Source organism: Silurus meridionalis, chromosome 13, assembly GCF_014805685.1.
Source record: "Silurus meridionalis isolate SWU-2019-XX chromosome 13, ASM1480568v1, whole genome shotgun sequence".
NCBI lineage: Eukaryota > Metazoa > Chordata > Actinopteri > Siluriformes > Siluridae > Silurus > Silurus meridionalis.
This window is the reverse complement of record NC_060896.1, coordinates 2,182,356-2,204,447: the sequence shown is the minus strand read 5'-3', so window position 1 is coordinate 2,204,447 and position 22,092 is coordinate 2,182,356. Positions and strand designations below refer to the sequence as shown.

Below are 22,092 nucleotides of genomic sequence, written 5' to 3'. Positions count from 1 at the left end.
AAACTACATTTCCCATGACGCGTGGGAATCTGGTATTATTGTTTACGGTCACAGTGTGAACTTGATGTTAGAGTCGTTTAAGATACTCAGGAGAGAGTCTGAGCTCCGAGGACGCGTCTTTCTTTTCTTTTCTTTCTGCTGTGGATAAAGTGTGCGTTTATCATTTAAAGGTAAAGATTTGCAGCATTTCATCACGTGTTTGAAGAGATATGAGTGTGTGTGTGCAGTATGAGTCAAAGGCTTCGGTTTGTTTGAGGGAAAACATCTGATCTCCAGGTCTGGATTGCAATTATTTCTGACCTCATGATTATAGGATTAGCCGTGTGTGTGTGTGTGTGTGTGTGTGTGATGGATGCTGCTCGGTGGCGCAGTTACACATGACAGAACCTGAACATTTCACATTTCGAGAAGGTCCTAGTTTCCTGTGAGATGACAGTCTCATCACCATGATCAGTGATTCTTCTTCAACCCCGCAATGTTTTTGTGACCCTCAATTAATCACCTGGAATGCATTTCATCATGTTTTATAGCAGTATTTTCAGAATCACTTTGCATCCCTGAAACATGGAAAAGGAGAAGCTCAGAGTTTGTTGTTCTTCTCGAGTTTTTGCTTCCAGATATCGCGATATTTGCGGTCTGTGTGTAACAGCAGGTGTAGGTGTGTGCTGTAGGTGTGTTGGATCTACTCTGGAGAGCACTTGGGGTTTTCATGAGTGCATTAGATGTTCTATATGATACATATCATTAAGTTTATATAATAATGTATTCATAAATAATAAAGTGTATTGTAATAATTAAAGTGCACTAAATAATAAGCCACTAGGAGTCTATTAGATGTTCAATTACTGAGTGACTTATTTTATTATTATAAAGTCACCAGGAGGAGGAGGAAAGTATTTAGTGATCTATCTATCTATCTATCTATCTATCTATCTATCTATCTATCTGTCTGTCTGTCTGTCTGTCTGTCTGTCTGTCTGTCTGTAAGTAAGTAAGTAAGTAAGTAAGTAAGTAAGTAAGTAAGTAAGTGAAAAAAAGAGGGTTAGAGAGACCTAAAAGAGAAAGACAGGAGACTAAGAGCAGCAGTACTCAATTTTGGAGATACATTTCCATCTACCAAACACACGATGTCTGAGGAAGGAAAAAAAATCACAGCTAATCCCAGTCATCCAGACAGACAGACTGATACATAGTGTTGTATTGCATTTATAAAACCGATAAATTGGTTTTGCTGATTAATTGGCCCCGATAGTTGATTGCTGGAACTATCAGCTATCAGCAAAAATCCATACCGATAGTTTTTCCGGCTACTGGTTCGCTGTCGTTACGAGAGCGGCCTCTAGGGGCGAATCACTGACACCACGTACTGTTTGTTTATTACTTTGCTGCATGGAAAGTGTTTTATTTATTTTATATATATATATATATATATATATATATATATATATATATATATATATATATATATATATATAGTCCTATTCATTTAACACAATTTCATGATTTAGTACTGTTTTTTTTTTTTATGTTTGATAATAAAGTTCAGTATTTAAAAAAAAAATTTTTAAGTTTTTTTCAAGTATCCAGTATCGGTTGATTATTCCGATATCACCAAATGCGATCCGACCGAGCTATCGGTATCAGTAAAATCCAACGGTTGACCTCTAATTTATACATTATAGCACTATGTTTGTAAAACTGTTAGAGGCGGGCCTTAAAAGGGGCGGAGTCACAACAACCTGCTGTAAAAAAATTTCTTTTGCTGTATCATGTTATTTAGTGTTCATTTGAGGTGGTGATCGTTGAATTTGAGGTCATGCTGACGGACAATACGGCTTATTGTATTGATTGGGAAAAGTTTGCAAATTTATTTCTAAATACAAGAATTCAAAATGTGCAACATATGCAGTCCATAATTATTTATCATGTTGAATCGAAACCTATAGTGATTCCTGGCTAATGTTTATGTATCCTAGCTATGAAAAATGACACACAGGAGCACATTTGGTCAGTAGCTTTGAATAGCCTTGTTTGTAGTAGAGTTTATTGCTCTCTTTCACCCCCTAGTGGACAAACTAAAACTAAACGATTTTAATACATTAATTGAACGGGATTAGAACCGTTCCTGGGCCGGGTTCTCATGTAATCTTGAATCCGCCCCCTTTGGTCCCGCCTCTAAAAAAAGTTTAATTAGATTGTTACATTTTGCCCCAAAGACGACACCATGTGGACAATTTGATTGGTTCTGAGGTGCACTTTTTATAGCTGCAGCTGCACCTGTGAATGTTTTCTTCCGTCCATTTGTTCTCTTTCTCTGGAACAGCTCGAATTCTGCGTGATCATTTACCAGCCTGGCTCGGTCGTTCTGACATTATCACCAGAGTGCGCGCCATAAACGCGACTTTAAAGCGCTCACGGTCGCTTTACATAATCAAATACGCTCACAGATGTGAGACTACTGAGACTCTTTGTTGTTCTGTGTCAGTTTCAGCTCTGCGGCTTGTTTCTCACCTGGCGACATGTCAGAAAGCTCGAGCGACACCGAGTCCTCCTGCGGATGGACTGTCATCAGCAACGAGGTGAGTCTCATATAATAATCATAACACTCAACATCTGTATCTGATTATATGGAGGACAGGAACCTGAAGTCTCAGAGTTACAGTCTCAGAGTTACTGTTACCACCCTGAAGCCCATTATTATTCTCACGCCAGGATTTATTAATAAGTTAGATATCTATCTATCTATCTATCTATCTATCTATCTATCTATCTATCTATCTATCTATCTATCTATCTATCTATCTATCTATCTCCCTTTATCCTTATTCTCTTTCTTTTCTCACACACCTTACTTTCTTACTTTTTCTTTCTTTTCTTCTCTCCCTCCCCCCTCTCTTTCTTTTCTTTTCTTTCCTTTCCTTTCCTTCTTATTATATTGGTGTAAGCAAATTTATATATATATATATATATATATATTTATATAAAAACCCAAAACTACAGTGATTCCTGGCTCATGTTTATGAAGCCCAGCTATGAGAAATGACATCGTCAGCACATTTGGTCAGTAGCTTTGAGTAGCCTTGTTTGTAGTAGAGTTTGTCGCTCTCTTTCACCCCCTAGTGGACAAACTAAACCAAAACAATTTTAATACATTTGCTCTTTCTTTCTTTCTTTCTTTCTTTCTTTCTTTCTTTCTTTCTTTCTTTCTTTCTTTTCTTTCTTTCCTTTCCTTTCCTTCTTATTATATTGGTGTAAGCAAATTTATATATATATATATATATATATATATATATATATATATATATATATATTTATATAAAAAACCCAAAAACTACAGTGATTCCTGGCTCATGTTTATGAAGCCCAGCTATGAGAAATGACATCGTCAGCACATTTGGTCAGTAGCTTTGAGTAGCCTTGTTTGTAGTAGAGTTTGTCGCTCTCTTTCACCCCCTAGTGGACAAACTAAACCAAAACAATTTTAATACATTTGCTCTTTCTTTCTTTCTTTCTTTCTTTCTTTCTTTCTTTCTTTCTTTCTTTCTCCTTCTTTCTTCTACAGAAGAAGCTTGTTAATAATATTAAAATATTGAAATGTGTGTGGTATCTGTAGGGTTCAGACATCGAGACACTGGGATCTGACATCGTGGTGGATTATGATCCAGAGGAGGCAGCTGGAGCTACTGCCCCGGTGCAGCCCGTATCTTCACCAGGTAACGATCCCACAACCATACGCACGCCGTTCTAAACCCCACAGCTCCGTCAGAAGCGTCTCAGAAACGGAAGTGTTTGTATTCAGGCAGGAGCATCTCTTAATGATGATAAATTTTTAGTATCTTTACAAACTTGACTGATTCGTCCTGAACGGGTTTTTTGCAGACGGAGACACCGAGGCAGAGGAACCGTCCTCTTTGGATGTCACGGTTAAAGAGGAAGAGACAGTTCTGGAAGCCGAACCTGGACAGAAGGTACGCTCAGAGGAAAATTAGCATGAATTCGTAGATCTGAGAGGAACGTTAGCATGAATACGTAGATCTGAGAGGAACGTTAGCATGAATACATAGATCTGAGAGGAACGTTAGCATGAATACGTAGATCTGAGAGGAACGTTAGCATGAATACGTAGATCTGAGAGGAACGTTAGCATGAATACGTAGATCTGAGAGGAACGTTAGCATGAATACGTAGATCTGAGAGGAACGTTAGCATGAATACGTAGATCTGGGAGGAACGTTAGCATGAATACGTAGATCTGAGAGGAACGTTAGCATGAATACGTAGATCTGAGAGGAACGTTAGCAGGATACGTAGATCTGAGAGGCGTTAGCATGAATACGTAGATCTGAGAGGAACGTTAGCATGAATACGTAGATCTGAGAGGAACGTTAGCATGAATACGTAGATTTGAGAGGAACATTAGCATGAATACGTAGATCTAAGTAGAAATGTTAGCATTTAAACGTAGCTCTGAGGAGGAATGTTAGCATTTAAACGTAGGTCTGAGGAGGAATGTTAGCATAAAAACGTAGATCTGAGGAGGAATGTTAGCATGAATACGTAGCTCTGAGAAAAACTAGCAATGCATAGACCTGAGGAGAACCCTCTCTCTGTGTGTGTGTAGGTTGGAAAAGAGGCGGGTCTAGATGACCACGCCCATTTCTGCTCCTCCAGCGATCATTCTGACATCGTCACGCTTGGTGACTCCAGGGAGGTGGAGCTTGGGGTGTGGGAGGAGCCTGTTGCCAGGGAAGTCGAAGAAGCAGGGAATGAGGAACTCTACATGGGGACGTCATCAAGCAGCCAGTACACATTCAGTGCTGCAGAGACGAGTGAGTTGAACACACACACACACACACACACACACACACACACACACACACACACACACAAATACTTTGTAACTAGCTCTTTTGCTAAGGCGTGGACACGTCAAATCTTTTTAATCCCAGGTTTAATGTCCCTGAGTTTACAGACACCTACGTTTGTCTGATATCACTATGATTGACAGGTGAGAGTGAGTTGGCCCCTCCCACCAGGAGATTACTGATGATTTCTCTCTATCTCAAAAGATGTGATCAGACTCCCTCGATCTTTGTTTGTTCAAAGCCAAAGTTTGTTGTATAGAAACAAAAGGAACATGCACGTGTTCTTCAAAAAAACCATAAACCACCCGGACTTTCCACACGCTCTTGAAGCGAGTTTGAAGCGGAGATGGAAATTCGGACAGATTTGTCATAACGGTGGTAAATGCGTAAACAGACCCGAAAACTGGAAACCAGAGTGAACGTCGGTGCATGCGGTGATTCACGAATAAACATTTGGAGACTTTTCTCTCTGTGTGGTGATGAAAATAGAAATAAACTCCTCAGTGGTTCTCCATGTGACCACAGCAGACTGGCTGAGGAGCACTCGGGCGTTTTGTAGGAGATTCAGATGCTTTACACAACAGCTGCACATCAGCCCCAGTCTCTCAGGTGCTGTGTGTGTGTGTGTGTGTGTGTGTGTGTGTGTGTGTGTGTGTGTGTGTGTGTGTGTGTGTGGATCTTGAGCAACGTGGCATAACATCCTGTGACGTTACAACAGCTGATGAAACCCTGAGAGAAAAAGTGTGTGTGTGTGTGTGTGTATGTGTGTGTGTGTGTGTGTGTGTGTGTGTGTGTGTGGAACAAACAGGTTCTGCCACATCAGTGTAACAAAACTTTCAGCCAATGGCCTTGGTGCACATTACTGATACTGTTTCCCAGCATGCTGCTTGTGTGTGTGTGTGTGTGTGTGTGTGTGTGTGTGTGTGTGTGTGTGTGTGTGTGTGTGTGTTTAAATGCGCGAGCTGGAATTAGCACGCTTATCACCGAACGCTTATCTCTGCACACTCTCGCTTCAGCATGCTGTGGAACTCGATCATGTCTGAAAGTTGTTTAATGGTAAATCAGACACTGATCAGATTCCAGTAAAATCCAGAATATTCCAGAGTACAGTGTAGATCACTAATACAGTTTATATATTGTAAATGAATGTGGATTTATTGGATTTTACTGAAAGATACGAGGAATTTATAAAAGATTTATTACTGTATTTAAGTACTGGAGTTGATGAAAAGCACTTTACTGCATGTTGAACTCTGTATGCATGTGTATGTGACACATTACATACGAATCTGATAAAAAAATAATTCAATGCAGTTTTATTGAAGTTTCTAAAGGATTTATGAAACTTTACTGGATTTTTTTTACGGGTTTGTGCTAGAATTTATTGTAGGGATTTACTGGATTTATTGCAGTTTACTGGAAATAAATATGGATCTATTGGAATTCACCAAACTGTGTTCTGGATTCTTGCAATTTAATGGAATTTCTGAAGGATTTATTAAAAGTTATTGGAATTTTATGGGGTTTTTTTTGTATTTATTGAAATTTATTGGAATTCGATATCGATTTATTGTATTTAACAGGAAGAATTGTTTGCGGTTTTATTGTATTTTACTGTAATTTATGATGAATTTAACCAAAAATCATATGGATTTATTTCAACTGCAATTTAATGTTGATCTTTTGGATATTTACCAAAGTTTAATGTGGAATTTGTGAGAATTTTTCTAGAATTTAATGGAGATTTATTAGATTTTTCTGGAAATAAAATGGATCTACTGGTATTCACCAGAATGTATTTTGGATGTATTAGAGTTTACTGAAATTTTTTTTTCCAAATTTATTGGAATTTATTAGAGGAGTTTCTTATGGTTTTATTGGATTCTACTGGAATTTACGAATATATATTTATAGACTCTGGTGACAAAATCATTTTTGTCAATTCACCAGCAATAAGACTTTTGTCGATGTCCCAGTCAGAAGCAATTAATTTTTGTTCAAACAGAAAAGCTGTTTGTTTCTCCAGCTCACATTATAAGATATACAGTGGGTATAGTTATTTATATAAATATGGGATTTTTTGCCGGAAAACATGCCGTAAGCCGCAGAATGTTTTTCCTGTTCTGGACGCTCATCTCTGTAACACAACCAGTCTGTTGTTCTGCTCTGCATAAAGAAATGGGTTGTGTTTATATTAACGATGTGATTGCTCTCTGCATGTGTGAGCTAATGTGTTTTCACTGCTGTGGCGTTTTCAGTTTTCCCGGTGGAGCGCCCGGCACGCGGAGGCTCCAGCAGCACCGAGGATGAGGACGCTGAGACGAAGGCCAGCCCAGGCGTGGTTCGGAGACGAAGGCTGAGGAGGAACACGGCCGGCTCCGAGCTGGACGAGCAGAAAGATAAGGAGGAGGTAAAACACACAGCCTTATATTTTCCTTATAGTTGCGGTGCTGCAGAGTCACGTGACCTCAAGTATTATGATACTTTCGAGCGTTTATAGATTCTTTTGTACCGGACACAACCGGTGAACACTAGGGGGCAGCATCACATGAACCAAAATGAGAATTTATTTCTAATAAATAAAAAAAAAACAAATGCCACATTTTCAAAGAAGGTGAAAAAAAACTTTAAGTGGCGAAAGTATTGGGACACTCGACTCTTTTTACACAGGCTATATGCTGGAGTTCAGAGGGTCGCCCAACCAAAATCCCCCTCTTTGTGTAGCAATGCAAACCCACTTCAGATAAATCCGTTGTGTTATGAGTAACATCATCAATCCCACAGGAGGGAGATGAAGGACGTGAGGAGGAGGTGGAAGAGGTTGTAGAGGCTGAGGAGCATAGAGAAGCTCGGCTCCCACATCTGAGACAGAACAGCAGAACCCTGAACAAGTGCATCCTTCTCGCCCTCGTCATAGCCATCAGCATGGGCTTCGGCCATTTCTACGGTGACTTTACTATTTTATTCGTTAATTTTTTAGGGTGGTAAATAAATAATATCCTGCATTTGTTGATCATTTTGACCATGTTGGTAGTTTTATATAGTAATAATTTATCATGAATTATATTTAGTTTAACCCCTTTGTGCTGTTTGACAGGTACTGTGCAGATCCGGGAGAGGCAGCGTCTGGTGGAGAAGATTCTGGTGAACGAGCTGAGCGACGTCAGTAAGGTGCGAAACCTCTTTTTTTCATTTCTCTCCTCACTCTGAGCCTCCTGCTCCCAATAATATGTACATCTTCATCATGTAACTTGATGAAAAATCATGAGAATGTGGTTCCTCAGGAGTGGCGCTGAGATGTGCTAATATGCTAGCATCGGGTACAGCACTAACGCTGTACGTAACATTGCTTTGCTGAAGTAGGGAAAGTGATTTTTTTGGTCAGGTCTGAGGGTTTGATTGATAGGGCAACACTCACCTTGTGTTTATTTCAGAATAATATTTGACCATTTCTCAGTTTTGAAGTTTGAATGGTTATCGTTAAAGATTACCAGGTTGGAGTTTTCTGACTCTTTAAATTCAGCGTATCTCTGTGCATTTAGGATGTGCTTGAGAGTCTGAAGGATGATCTAGAGAAGAAGCAAGACATGGTGATGTCCCTGACAGACATCATGGATAAAATTACCAAAGAGAATCAGAACCTCAGGGCCAGAGAGGTTGAACTACAGGTAAATACCTTTTCTAAGCGCCCTGATTATGTTTAAAACTCAGGGTTTAGTTTGGATTTATAAAACCGAACACCTGGTCCAACAAAATTTACCATGGATGTGTTCGATCAAAGTGCGATTGAGTTTAAGTACACTTGGAGATGCACCCAGTTAAGCAGTTCTACCTGATTTTATCTGTTGAACACAGGATCAGAGGCAAGATTTACTCACGCAACTTCATCAGACCAAGAGAGAGATGGATTCTCGTCAGAAGCACCTCGCCTCAGAGAAGCAGGTGCTGAAAAGCACTCTGGAACGGGAGGAGGCATCTGGCTTGGCCCTGAGGGACGAGCTCTGGCGTCTCCGAGCTAAGATTCATAAACTCGAGGAAAAAGGAGCTGGTGCTGATTCAGTCCTGTCTGAGAACCAGCGCCTGAAGGACCACCTCGTGGAAGAGAAGCAGAGGATCCGCAGCTACCTTAGCCAGAAGGAGGTGCTGATGGCGGAGGTTCAGGTGCTTCGGAAGGAGCTTGATAATGAGAGGAAGGTGACCGATAAGCTGAGAAAGGAGATAGAAGAGCTGAGCCAGAGAGATGCTGGGATGCAAGGGAAAGGAGAGTTTGAGGAACTCCAGGCTCGACTTCAGGAGCTGGAGAAAAGCTGATTTTTGAGCAACAGCGTTCCGACCTGTGGGAGCGCCTGTACATAGAGACAAGGGAGGACCGAGCCAAAGGGGACATTCAACCAAAGGCCAGGAAATCCAAAGAAGGCATGCTCGGGAAGGTCAAGGAGACATTCGACGCGGTTAAGAATTCGACCAAGGAGTTTGTCCACCACCACAAGGAGCAGATCAAGAAAGCCAAAGAAGCCGTCAAGGAGAACCTTAGGAAGTTTTCGGACTCGGTCAAATCTACTTTCAGGCATTTGAAGGACTCCACGTCAAGCGTGTTTGAGAGAATCCGGAGGCCACAGGACAAAAGATTCAACGAGAGGAAGGACACAAACACCGAGCGGCAAGAATTTGTGCAGGAGAGTTTTCCTGAACAGGAGAACAAACGTTCTGAGGAGGATCACTGGCAACACCACCGGCCCTTGCACCAACACCCTCGCAAATCCACGCTGGACTCGTCATCCGTCCAGGCAGACTGTAACATGCGCAAACCAGGCCCTCAAAAGCAGCCAAGAACTTCAGGATGCAAATCAGCGCCTAAAGGATGCACTGGCGTCTTTGACTGCGCCTACCAAGAATCCATGAGCCTCTTCAACAAGGCCATGGAACCCATAAGAGCAGACGAGTTCCACCAGCTCCTGCGCAGTTACCTGCAGCAAGAAGTGGGTCATTTCCAGCACTGGAGGGAGCTCGACAGCTTTATCAACCGCTTCTTTCAGAACGGAGTCTTCATACACGATCAAATGCTGTTCACGGACTTTGTCAGCGGAGTAGAAGACTACCTGGTGGACATGGACGAGTACCATGGCGTTTTTGAGGATTTGGATGATTTCGTGTACAAGCACTTCTTTGGAGAGACCTACTCAGAACAGAACGCTCATAATGGTCCAAGGTAGGAGTGTCTTGTTTTTTTTTTTTTTTTTTTTGCATTTCCATTCTAAGCCCTTAGCACACCGACCTGACGGTTTTCAAGATCTCACAATGTTGGCAGGTGGCTCTATTTCCAGTGGTCAGAAAAAGAATGTGAATGGGAAGCGACCCAATTTCCCAGCAAAACTCAGGTAAAGCGTTTGGGTTTTTGTCCGCGGTTCCTACACATTTTTCGTTTCAAAATTCCATACTTTTTATAGACTTCCTTAAAGATGTTTAAGACCATATTTAACATCTGAAGTAACGATTTTAGCCAGGGGGGGCGATGTACCATCACGGCCACCGCTGCCTTACAACGTAACAGCCGGTCACAGCCTGCGCATGTCCGGTCTCATGCTGATCTTATGGCATTGTTGAGAGTCCGCTCATAACACCACAAAAAATACAACTTTTGGGCGTGTCCTTTTTTTTTTTTCCCTCAGTTTAGTTTTTCCGTCCACACCGAGACTTTCAATCAACAGAAACTTCGCTTTTTTGAAAACGTCCTCCGAAGCAAATTTTTTGTCGTCGTTCGGACGAACCTTACGGGGATGCGAGCGACTTTTGGGGAACGATTGAAAAAGAAAGCGGGGACGTGGAGTGTTTTTTTAGCCGAAAAAGTCGTCGTTATTGTTTTTACAAACACTTCTGTTGATATTTCAGAAAACCAAATAAGACAGTAGTATGGAAACACAAATACCCCTCCACCCCCGAAATCAAATTTCATACCTTTTCATAATTTTCCAAAATGCGTAGGAACCCTGTTTGTGCTGCGTGTGTTGGAGAGTGTTGGGTTGCTGTGGTCTGGGCTTGGGCTTGTACGTTGTTGTGCTCCTGCATGCGTTCTTCTGCCACCGCTAAGCTCATCTCTTTATTACCTTTTAACCACTAGGTCTGAGACACAGTAACTCCTGCATGTCGACCATTCCTTTGCTGTGAACGACGTTTGAAGCTTTAAAATAAAAAAAAAATCCAAATACGTGTGCTGTTTGTAAATTTGCAGTCGACCCTTTGAAGGCCCAGGGTCAAAGGTCAAACCGGAGCAGGACTGCCATCGTCATCATCATCATCAGCAGCGAAAGCAGCAGAATTCGCGTCCCACGGTACCCCGAGACAGGAAATGGGTTCGGTCGGGGCGTAGCTCCGGCAGACACTTCACAGAAGTCAAAATAGAGCTCGGGCCCATGCCCTTCGATCCCAAATACTAGCAAATGTTTACTTTTTTCCCTCAAAATATTATTCATTCCTATGATAGCGTAGCTCAGATTTAAAAATCAAACTGGATGTTGCTAAAAAAAAGGTCCCGTGACACACAAAAAATCTTCGAATACATTTCTGCTTTTTATTTGACTTCGGGGAAACGACGTGAACGTTAGCCTTAGCGTTAGCTTTCCTCTGCCTCCGCGTCCTCGACCCCACACGTGATTTTGCACTAATGTTTTAAAGTCCTGCGTGCGCTAATCCGCTGCTAGCTTTCGGCGGAGTCTGATGCTAACCGCTCCACTCGCGATAGAGTTCTACACGTAGAAATGCACTAATTCAAAGCGAGCACTGTGCGTGGGTGCGAGGGGACACTTTGTGTAGTAAATACTTTCATTAGATCATTTCATCGCACAAAATCGTAAGGAATCCTGCGTAGGACCAAAATCGATCAGTCGCATCTACTGAGCTTTCGGCTGAAACACACTGAACCGTGGATCATCTGTGTTCCTTAGTTGACGTGATCGCTGCTAAACGCCAACCCTCACGCGTGTGTCAACGCGTTTGTTTCCGTCTCGGGCGTGTTTTTGCGTATTTCTCCTTTTGTTCTTATGTTGAATAGGTCACATTCCAAGTGTGGGGTTTTTGTGCTTGAAGAAAGTCTTTGTTTTGTTTGCTGTTCTGCAGTTCATGAAAAAAAAAAAACACAATAAAAATGTTCTTTTGCTTGACGTGGTTCTGTTGTCGTCCTTTAATAATAAATTATTTACAAATTAAAACACTGATTCTGTGAAATTTTTTTACAAAAGAGGTATTTAATTAGAAAGGTCACATCATGTCATCATTCAAGTGAAATACAATAAAACCCTCCCCACAGTACTGGTGCATTAATGCTGACGGCTCTGAGGGTCTGCTTCCAGCGATCGCTCGTAGATATAAATCCTGTTTCCCGTTCGTCCTTCTGGGAAATGTGTGTGGAATATGTCGGATTTCTTGATGAAACGATTTCCGTTCAGAAAAGCGGACATTTCCTAAAAATAGATAAAATGTAAAAAAGTGTAAATTTTTATGTCCTGATTAATCAAGGTTCAACATTGTTGTGGCGGCGCTGGAGTGACAAAGTTTGGGATCATTTTACACTAAAACACGAAGAAAACACCGTACGGTGCGTTTACCTTTTTTTTTTTTTTTTTTAAGGAAATTAAAATAGATTTTTAGATTTGTATTTATATTTTTGCATTTTGATATAATATTGTGATTAAATGCACTAAATGGGTTCAGTTTTCACTGATATTCTCGTGTGGAATTTCAGCAATTAAAATTTTTCTAAAAAAAAAAAAGGTACAAATGATTTTTAAGAGACGTTTTTTATCTTCTCGTATATTTAGAATCGCTCTTTAATAAAGAAACAGTACATCTTCTCTGATTACTCGATTAATCAGTAGGATAATCGATTATTAAAATAATTCGATAGCTGAAGCCCAAATTTGATCAATTTAATTTGTTACAATTTAATGGATTATTTAATTGAATCTATAAAATAGTGTATTGCATTTAGTTGATTTATTCGATTTTATTTTATATATATTTAAATTCATATTTAAAACAATCCGACATTTTTTTATTTAAAAAATTGTTTAGAAAAAAATTTCTTCAACAACACAAAGGTCCTGGGCCCCTGAGAAAGGCCCCTCACTGCGAAGTTGTATGAATGAGATTGTTCTGGATGTCCAGACTTTCAAAGAAAAATCCTCCCTTCTCATGAAGAACAGCTTTACACACACACACACTCAGAGGAAAAATTCAGATGGAAATGTTACCTTCTCAAGCGGATGGAATAAGACCACGTGTGACGGAAGCGTGGACGCGTTGGGGTATGACGTCCCGAGCCAGCCAAGAGGATCCGCATAGAAGGAAGACGCTTCGTCTACGTAATTTGGATCTCCCCTGAGATCCGGGGGACATTCCAGGAAGCGGAGTCTGATCGGACAGTGAAGGTGGCTGCAGGAAAGGGAACGAGTCAGATGAAGTCCTGGGTGTGTGATGTGCTGCTTTATGTTACCTGTGTGAGGATCACCTGTAGAGTGGAGTGGAGTGGCAGGGCATGAGGAACACCACGTGAGGCTCAGGAGAGCTGTGAGAGTTGGTGTGGTCACACAGGTGCTGCAGGTGAGGCATCACGTCCAGCACTCCACGCTGGTGCACCAGACCGGTGTACAAAGACGGGAGCAGGTTCAGAAGCAGCAGAACTCCAGCAGCAGGTTTCCTCCAGGAGCGCAGCTTCACCAGGGACGTGCCTGACACACACACACACACACACACACACACACACACAGTAATAGGCATGTGGTGATCATGAGATTTTCAGTATATTATGGTGTGTTCTATCTGGATGTACCTACCACAGAAGATCATGCAGAAGGGTAAGACGGGGTAGATGAAGCGGAACTCTTTGTGTGCTAGAAAACTGAACACACACACACACACACACACAGAAAGTGGACATGTTGTGCCTAATCCAAAACTTGACCCACGCATACACGTTATTTTGCTAAAAGTACTAGGACACCTGACTTTTTCCACCCATACTAGGTTCTTCAAACCGTTACCACAGATCTGGAGGCACACAATTGCATCTTTGGATGCGGTAGAAGGAAATATTCCCTTCTTCCCCTCCCTAGGAAACCCAAAACCTGTTCCAGCATCACACAAAGTGCACAAACCAAGATCCACAGAGATCTGCATTACACGGGTGGGAAGATGTGGAAGATCTCCTGCTCTAGAGCTCCAACCCTATTGAACATCATGAATGTGGACGCTGACTGCACCCCCAGGCCTCCTCACTTCCTCACCTACATCACTACCTGACTTTACTGACACCCTTGAGCCTAAATGAAAACACAGATGTCCACAAAATCTAGTGGAACATCTTCCCAGAAGAATGGAGCTGGTTGTAAGAGGGAATGGGGACTCGATGTGGAACGGGATGTTCAGAAAAAAGTGATCAGGTGTCCACAAACTTTTGAAATCGATAAACCTGATTAGATGTAATATTTAATGATGATGAAGAAGATCATCATAAACGTATAAAGTCCTATAAAGTGCACGTGCTCGGTTCTGTTTCCTGTACCTGTAGATGGTCAGGGTCCAGATGATGCTCATGAGAAGGGTTCGGTGCATCTTCCCGGAGAGGGTGCAGCCGTGCAGGAAGAAGGGCAGGTGTGGGCCGATCACCACCGGGAAGCCCTGAGTGAGGTACCAGTGCCACGGGTGTGTACCGTAAAACTCTGCCACGCTGTGCAGCACGTTAAACTTCACGAAGTTCCACTGGACGAACGTCCACTGACCAAACAACACAGGGGTTTTGTTCAGATGTAGAGTTGTAAAGATATAGTCCTATACCCTATAACCCTAACCCACAGATTTACTGTCCTCTAAAAGCTCCACAGTACCAGCAGCACTCGTGCAGCCCCAGACCATGATGCTACCACCACCATGCTGACTGTAGGCAAGACACAATTTTAAAGGTACTCCTCACCAGGGTGTATAATCGAAAGCGGAGCATGTCAAAACTAATATTAAATGTCCTCATGTTTCCCCTGCCAGGAACTTGTTGAATATGCAAATCCAAAAATTGAATAATGCAAGATACAGTATTTGCATACTGAAACCTGATTGGCTGTAACATTTCATGATGCATTAATACTCCTACTACAATTTTCACACTCGAGCTTCATCTGACGCTTAGAGGAAACCCTTCAGGGTGACGTGAAAGCGTCTCTGTTGAGTAAAAGAAAAGAAAACCACTCACTTGTCCATAAAAAGTGCAGTCTATCAGCGTGGAAAGCGCCAGCGTGACAGCCCTAATTTGGAAGATAAATAAATAAATCAATAAAATCACGTACGTTATTAACAGAATTTTTCGTTAATGAGCGGATTTTCTGCGAGGCATCGGAGTTACTGACACGACAGGAAGTCCCTGATGGGTGATAAGCTTCAGCTTGTTCTCCTCACGCCACAGGTGATGGAGCAACAGCGGCAGCCACACGATCAGAGCCGTGGGCCGAACGATGACGGCCAGGGAGACGAGTAAGAGGTATTTCCAGCTGTGAGGGGGAAAAAGGTATTAGCGGCGGGATTAGAGGTGCGATCGGGAAAAGATTCCAAATCTGGAAACAAAATTCATGAAAATGATTAAAAATTGTGTTTTCTTTTTCAAACAATTTTGACATTTTTGTAATTTTTTTTATAAATAAAACAACACAGATTTAAATATTCATCTCAAGAGAGGAAATTTGCATATCTGAGGTTACCGGTATTGTTCTGGTATTGAAATTGGTGCATTATAACCTCAGAACTTTACATTCTGCACCGGGAGATTCTGCCACATCAGCTGTATGAGTGTGAACACAGGGTGGTCCCTGACCTGTGGTGTGTTCTGGAGCCATGCAGTGGGTAATAGCTGAGTGCCAGGACGGTGAGTGTGGTCTCCATGCTGTTGGTGAGGGTGCGGGTGGAGCAGTACCATGTAAACCACGAGCACAGCTGACAGAAATACTACACACACACACACACTGTTTGGAAAATAGCGAGGAGAAGATTCATATTGAAAGTCTGTATCAAAAAAAAAAGTTTGCCTAATTAAATTTTTTTTCCTCTTAATTCTGACTTTATTTCTCGCAAGTCCGAGGTTTTTTTTTCCTCACAATTGCGACGTCCCCCCTCTGTCCCCCCCTCGGTAGTACCAGAAAGTTTTACACATTTAAAATTAAATCGCTTACAATCAGTAATTAAATGACTTCTATTGAAATGGAAATGATATAATATACAATATAGTCAATAATAATACGGTGAATTATAGTATATTATAGCATAGTGTATCATAGTACATTATAAAGGTTGACCGATTCATCGTTTTAGCAGATTAATCGGCACTGATAGTCGATCGCTGTAACTGTAGACTTTCGGCAAAAAAACATACTGATAGTTTTTCCGGGTTGCTGAAGCTGCTGAGGTCTGCCGTCATTACGAGAGCGGCCTCTAGGGGGGAATCACTGATGTCATGTTCTGTTTATTGAAGTGTCTTTTTTTTATTCATTTTCGATGCAACTTTTTTTTTCAGTTTAAATTAGTTATTTTCTCCAATATTTATTAATATCATTAATACATTAATATGTATTTCAATTAGCACAGTGTTTAATGCCTCCAAATCTCAGTAACGGTTCAATTGTGTGCACTTTCTATAGTAATTAAATCTATAAGATTCTCTTACTGTCCATTTGGCACGTCCGGATTCGCCCACTTGCGAGCGATTTCGTAGAGCTTGACATCGGCGAGCGCGGCGAGGAGCGCCTGGACCACGCGAGGTAACAGGATCTGTGTGAGAACACGTCACGGTGATGTTGCTGTACGTGATTATTGCAGACGTGAATGAGGCTGATTTGTACCACTCACCAGAAGCTGAGGCGTGTCGTACTGCAGCAGGTGGAGGAGTTTATAAATCGCGGCGAAGAGGAGCGGGTACGAGTAACCTCGAATCCCTTCCCTCCACTCCCACGTCTCGTAGCCATACGTAAGACAGAGGGTCAAGGCGTTATAAAGGCTTCTTCTAGAAACGTGTCAGAGGAGAAATATACGATACTGAGACTACAGTCTCAAAGTTCTTAAAGAGGATATTTGAAGACCATTCGGTGTGAGACTTCGAGCGACTGCCAGTACTCATCCGGGACGAAGCTGGTCTGAACCAGGAGGCAGTTAACGAGCCGGAAAATCACAGAGAAAAGAACGATGCCGACCCCGAAGAACCCTGCAACGATAACAACATTACAGTCAGAGAGAGAGAGAGAGAGAGAGAGAGAGAGAGAGAGAGACTCTGAGAAACAGAGGGGAGGAGTCACCCAATGAGACACCAGGAAGCAAAAGAAAGAGACAGATTGAGAGATCGAGAAAGACAAAGAGAGTGAGATGCAGTGAGAAACAGGGAGAAAAAACACACACAGAGAGAGAGGGGAGAGGGATTCAGAGAGACGGTGGGAAGAAGCCACCTGAAAAACTAAGAGGAGAAACAGAGAAACACTCAGGTGGAGACACTGACAGACAAAAACAGAGATGTAATAAGAAAGAAAAGAAACTTAAGAGAGATGAAGAGAGGAAGATGAACATTCAGACAGGTTTTCTGACACACTTACGTCCATATCAGATCCTGCGATATCAGTAAATTTTAAAACACCGGTTATATCGCGATACCGATTAGATGACGGTAAATCGCACAAGACTTTAATCGGCATCGTATAAAAGGGTTGTTAGGAATTTTATGACACTGATATTTGTATTTTAATATTAGTTCCTCCAAATTCTAAAATGCTGTCTTTGATTTTAAAAAGTCACGTGATTCTCACCCTGCACGCGGGAAGTCGCATTGTTGTCCTTCCGGTACAGTTTGGATTTCCGTGTCCTGAGTTTGACAGTTTCCGCCGAGCTTGAAGAACCAAAAGGCAAAAACGGCGAGCACGAATTCTTTCCATATCCGTGGTTCAAAATACATATTTATAGCCTCGGGACTTAAAGAGAATATCGGGGATACATCACCATTAAACAACCGCGCGATTATTTTCTGAATCGCAAGAGATTTGCACCAAACCCCACCCCTTTGCTGTGATTGGCTTGAACATAAAACTGACGTGTGGATTCCGCCAATCAGTGCGAACTATCAAAACTTGGACTCAATCCCAGCAAAGGGGGCGGGACTAAATATAAAAAAGGGCTTGGAGGGGAGGAGAGTTTCTGTCTCACCTACAACTTAGTTCCGTGTTTTGGTTCTGACGTCACATAGTGTTTTTTTACTGTTGTAAATTGTTAACGCAGAACCTTTTTGTCCACATTGAGTTGCCGTAGCCGGGTGCACGAGCGACCTTTCGACTTAGAATATGAGGGTGTGTTTCAAATCGACACTTTACTACCTGTTTTTTGTGTGTGTGTGTGTGTGTGTGTGTGTGTGTGTGTGTGTGTGTGTGTGTGAGAAAGAGAGAGAGTGAGTGAGTGAGAGAGAGAGACATATGAAGCAAAAAATAAGACAATTCTATAAGTTTGTTTATTAATAAATAATTATTAAACACTGAGATGGTGAAGGAGATGTTTAAGTAAGGTGTTTTAAAAGCACTTTGTATCACTGCAAACATACACTTTTAGTTTTTTCAGGGAACAAGCTGTATTTTTTTTTCTCCCGATTTCCAACAGTCCCTAATCACTACTGTTCACACTGACCAATCACTGATCACTATTGTTCACACTGACCAATCACTGATCACTACTGTTCACACTGCCCAATCACTGATCACTACTGTTCACACTGACCAATCACTAATCACTACTGTTCACACTGACCAATCACTGATCACTACTGTTCACACTGACCAATCACTGATCACTACTGTTCACACTGATCACCAATCACTAATCACTACTGTTCACACTGACTAATCACTGATCACCAATCACTAATCACTACTGTTCACACGGACCAATCACTGATCGCTACTGTTCACACTGATCACCAATCCCTAATCACTACTGTTCACACTGATCACCAATCACTGATCACTACTGTTCACACTGATCACCAATCACTGATCACTACTGTTCACACTGATCACCAATCCCTAATCACTACTGTTCACAGTAACCAATCACTGATCACTACTGTTCACACTGATCACCAATCACTGATCACTACTGTTCACACTGATCACCAATCCCTAATCACTACTGTTCACACTGACCAATTACGGATTACAGTGTGATCACTGAACAAACTGATCACCAATCCCTAATCACTACTGTTCACACTGACCAATCACTGATCACTACTGTTCACACTGACCAATCACTGATCCCTACTGTTCACACTGATCACCAATCACTGATCACTACTGTTCACACTGATCACCAATCCCTAATCACTACTGTTCACACTGATCACCAATCACTGATCACTACTGTTGACACTGACCAATCACTGATCGCTACTGTTCACACTGATCACCAATCACTGATCACTACTGTTCACACTGATCACCAATCCCTAATCACTACTGTTCACACTGATCACCAATCACTGATCACTACTGTTCACACTGACCAATCACTGATCGCTACTGTTCACACTGATCACCAATCCCTAATCACTACTGTTCACACTTACCAATCACTGATCACTACTGTTCACACTGATTACCAATCACTGATCACTACTGTTCACACTGATCACCAATCACTGATCACTACTGTTCACCCTGACCGATCACTGACCACTACTGTTCACACAGATAATCCCTAATCACTACTGTTCACACTGACCAATCACTGATCGCTAGTGTTCACACTGACCAATCACTGATCACCAATCCCTTAACACTACTGTTCACACTGACCAATCCCTAATCACTACTGTTCACACTGACCAATCACTGATCACTACTGTTCACACCGACCAATCACTGATCACTACTGTTCACACTGACCAATCACTGATCACCAATCCCTTAACACTACTGTTCACACTGACCAATCCCTAATCACTACTGTTCACACCGACCAATCACTGATCGCTACTGTTCACGCTGACCAATCACTGATCACTACTGTTCACACTGACCAATCACTGATCACTACTGTTCACACTGACCAAACACTGATCACAAACCCCTGATCATCACTGTCGCCTTCATGATTTTGTAGACTAAAAAGGACTTGTAACAAGTGACGTCACCGGGCGACTCCTCGCTACTACATTCCCTCTGAAAAGAGTTTAGTCCTGCACTTGACTCAGACACGGTTTGAGACGCACCCACATGCTGGGATACAGGAGCCAGGCTAGTAAGGATCTTAGCATAGCCTTAACATAGCCTAGCATAGCATGAATTCATGAGTGAACCTTCTTTAATTTTACACAGATAAAGAATTAAGTGGTGGGAGAAGTAACATCCAGGTGAGTGTGTGTGTGTGAGAGAGAGAGAGAGAGAGAGAGAGAGAATGCTAGTCGCTCAGCCTGTATGCTAGCTGTGTGAGATATCCATGCTGTAACCTTGGCGAACTTATGGAGAACTGATGAATGGTGTTTTAGTCCTGGAGCTCTGTAATGTGTAAATCATTTAAAACACAATAAACCATCTTTATTTTCTCTCTGTCAGGAACAAAAGCCAGTCCAGAACCTGTGGAATGGAGTGAAAGAGAAGAGAAGAGAAGAGTCTCCTGTCCTCTGGAGGAATCATGTTTCCCAGAAGGATACCGTTTAATCAGATCGCCTTCGCCACTCTAGTTGGTGTTGGAGGAGGAATTTATATCTACAGACCGATGTTCGAGTCTCCCAGAAGAAACCAAGAAGCAGGAAGTAAAGCTGAGACTAGAAATGAAGGACAGAATAACGTGGGGGAGGAAGCAAATGAGGAAAGAGAAAAGAAGGAACCACCATCATCATCATCATCCTAATCATCATCTTCTTCATTATACCTTAAATAATGAATAATAAAATTGGACAGTTTTGCAAATAAATCTACTAATAAGTGACTCAGCCGAGTCGCAATCAATTAAAATACAATTTTATTGTTAAAAAAAAACACGTGTCTCGTGGATCTGTTTCATCACCTGCTGTACCTTCTCATTTATCCAAGTTACACACCATCCGATCCGTACCTTCTCATTTATCCAAGTTACACACCATCCGATCCGTACCTTCTCATTTATCCAAGTTACACGCCGTCCGATCCGTACCTTCTCATTTATCCAAGTCACGCGCCGTCCGATCCGTACCTTCTCATTTATCCAAGTCACGCGCCGTCCGATCCGTACCTTCTCATTTATCCAAGTCACACGCCGTCCGATCCGTACCTTCTCATTTATCCAAGTCACACGCGCCGTCCGATCCGTACCTTCTCATTTATCCAAGTCACGCCGTCCGATCCGCACCTTCTCATTTATCCAAGTCACACGCCGTCCGATCCGTACCTTCTCATTTATCCAAGTCACGCCGTCCGATCCGCACCTTCTCATTTATCCAAGTTACACGCCGTCCGATCCGCACCTTCTCATTTATCCAAGTCACGCGCCGTCCGATCCGCACCTTCTCATTTATCCAAGTCACGCCGTCCGATCTGCATTTTCTCATTTATCCAAGTCACACACCTTCGATCCATACCTTCTCATTTATCCAAGTTACACACCATCTGATCTGTCAGTGAAATACATTACATGGTCTTTGAATGCAGTAGCATGAAATTTACCCTTCACTTGAACCCAAACCAGTTCCAGCATGACACTGCCCCTGTGCACAAAGCAAACTTTTATCTCTGTTTTACAGCTGAGGGTTAAGGGCCTCGCTCAAGGGCCCATGAGTGGACCAACATCTACATAGGCAAAACTTTTGTATTTTTACTCGAGTGAAAGTTAAAAGATGATCTCCCTGATGATCATCATGAGGTTTCAACAGAAACATTACACATTCTAACAACATTGACAGTATTTGGCCAATCAAAAACGACTTACAATTATCACAGTCATGCTGCTGAACATTAAGGGCCTTGCTCAAGGGCCCAGCTGTGGTAGTTTGACAATACTGGGGCCTGAACCCATGACCTTCTGATCAGCAACCCAGAGCTTTAACCTTTAGTCTACCACACATATACCAGGTAGTACAAAAACAATTAAAAACTAGTTTTGTGGCATGCCAATAGATGGCAGCACAAGGCTGCACTCACAGTCACAGGGAGCACCAACCTTCACAATTCAATGCAACAGAAGACATCGG

At 42.0% G+C, this 22,092-nt stretch overlaps 3 protein-coding genes across 6 annotated transcripts; 2 read left to right on the top strand and 1 right to left on the bottom strand.

Moving 5' to 3' along the window:
* Positions 1-28: 28 nt before the first annotated feature.
* Positions 29-12,022, top strand: ccpg1 (cell cycle progression 1). The gene is given in 11 exon segments (XM_046865159.1): positions 29-170; positions 2,486-2,579; positions 3,614-3,713; positions 3,880-3,968; positions 4,622-4,829; positions 7,124-7,275; positions 7,650-7,812; positions 7,963-8,036; positions 8,721-9,165; positions 9,168-10,074; positions 11,095-12,022. Coding segments are annotated over 10 exon segments (2,403 nt in total). The 5' UTR covers positions 29-170; positions 2,486-2,519; the 3' UTR covers positions 11,300-12,022.
* Positions 12,023-12,041: 19 nt separating this feature from the next.
* On the bottom strand, positions 12,042-17,837 carry pigb (phosphatidylinositol glycan anchor biosynthesis, class B; the record flags this gene model as incomplete). Its single annotated transcript, XM_046864762.1, is given in 13 exon segments — positions 12,042-12,322; positions 13,112-13,292; positions 13,369-13,588; positions 13,694-13,758; positions 14,422-14,633; positions 15,103-15,154; positions 15,257-15,397; positions 15,718-15,848; positions 16,564-16,574; positions 16,577-16,667; positions 16,746-16,863; positions 16,968-17,097; positions 17,690-17,837. Coding segments are annotated over 13 exon segments (1,644 nt in total), but the record flags the coding sequence as incomplete, so codon positions are not given.
* A 266-nt stretch (positions 17,838-18,103) lies between these two features.
* Positions 18,104-20,905, top strand: LOC124396150 (protein PIGBOS1). Of its 4 annotated transcripts, none has more exons than XM_046865165.1 (2): positions 18,104-18,223; positions 20,480-20,905. In XM_046865165.1, the coding sequence occupies exon 2, from the start codon at positions 20,559-20,561 to the stop codon at positions 20,775-20,777; it is 219 nt and encodes a 72-aa protein (XP_046721121.1). In that variant the 5' UTR covers positions 18,104-18,223; positions 20,480-20,558; the 3' UTR covers positions 20,778-20,905. The 4 variants fall into 4 exon arrangements, with proteins under 4 accessions (XP_046721121.1, XP_046721120.1, XP_046721118.1 ...); XM_046865164.1 differs by lacking the exon at positions 18,104-18,223 and adding an exon at positions 19,973-20,095; XM_046865162.1 differs by lacking the exon at positions 18,104-18,223 and adding an exon at positions 20,010-20,165.
* Positions 20,906-22,092: the final 1,187 nt, after the last annotated feature.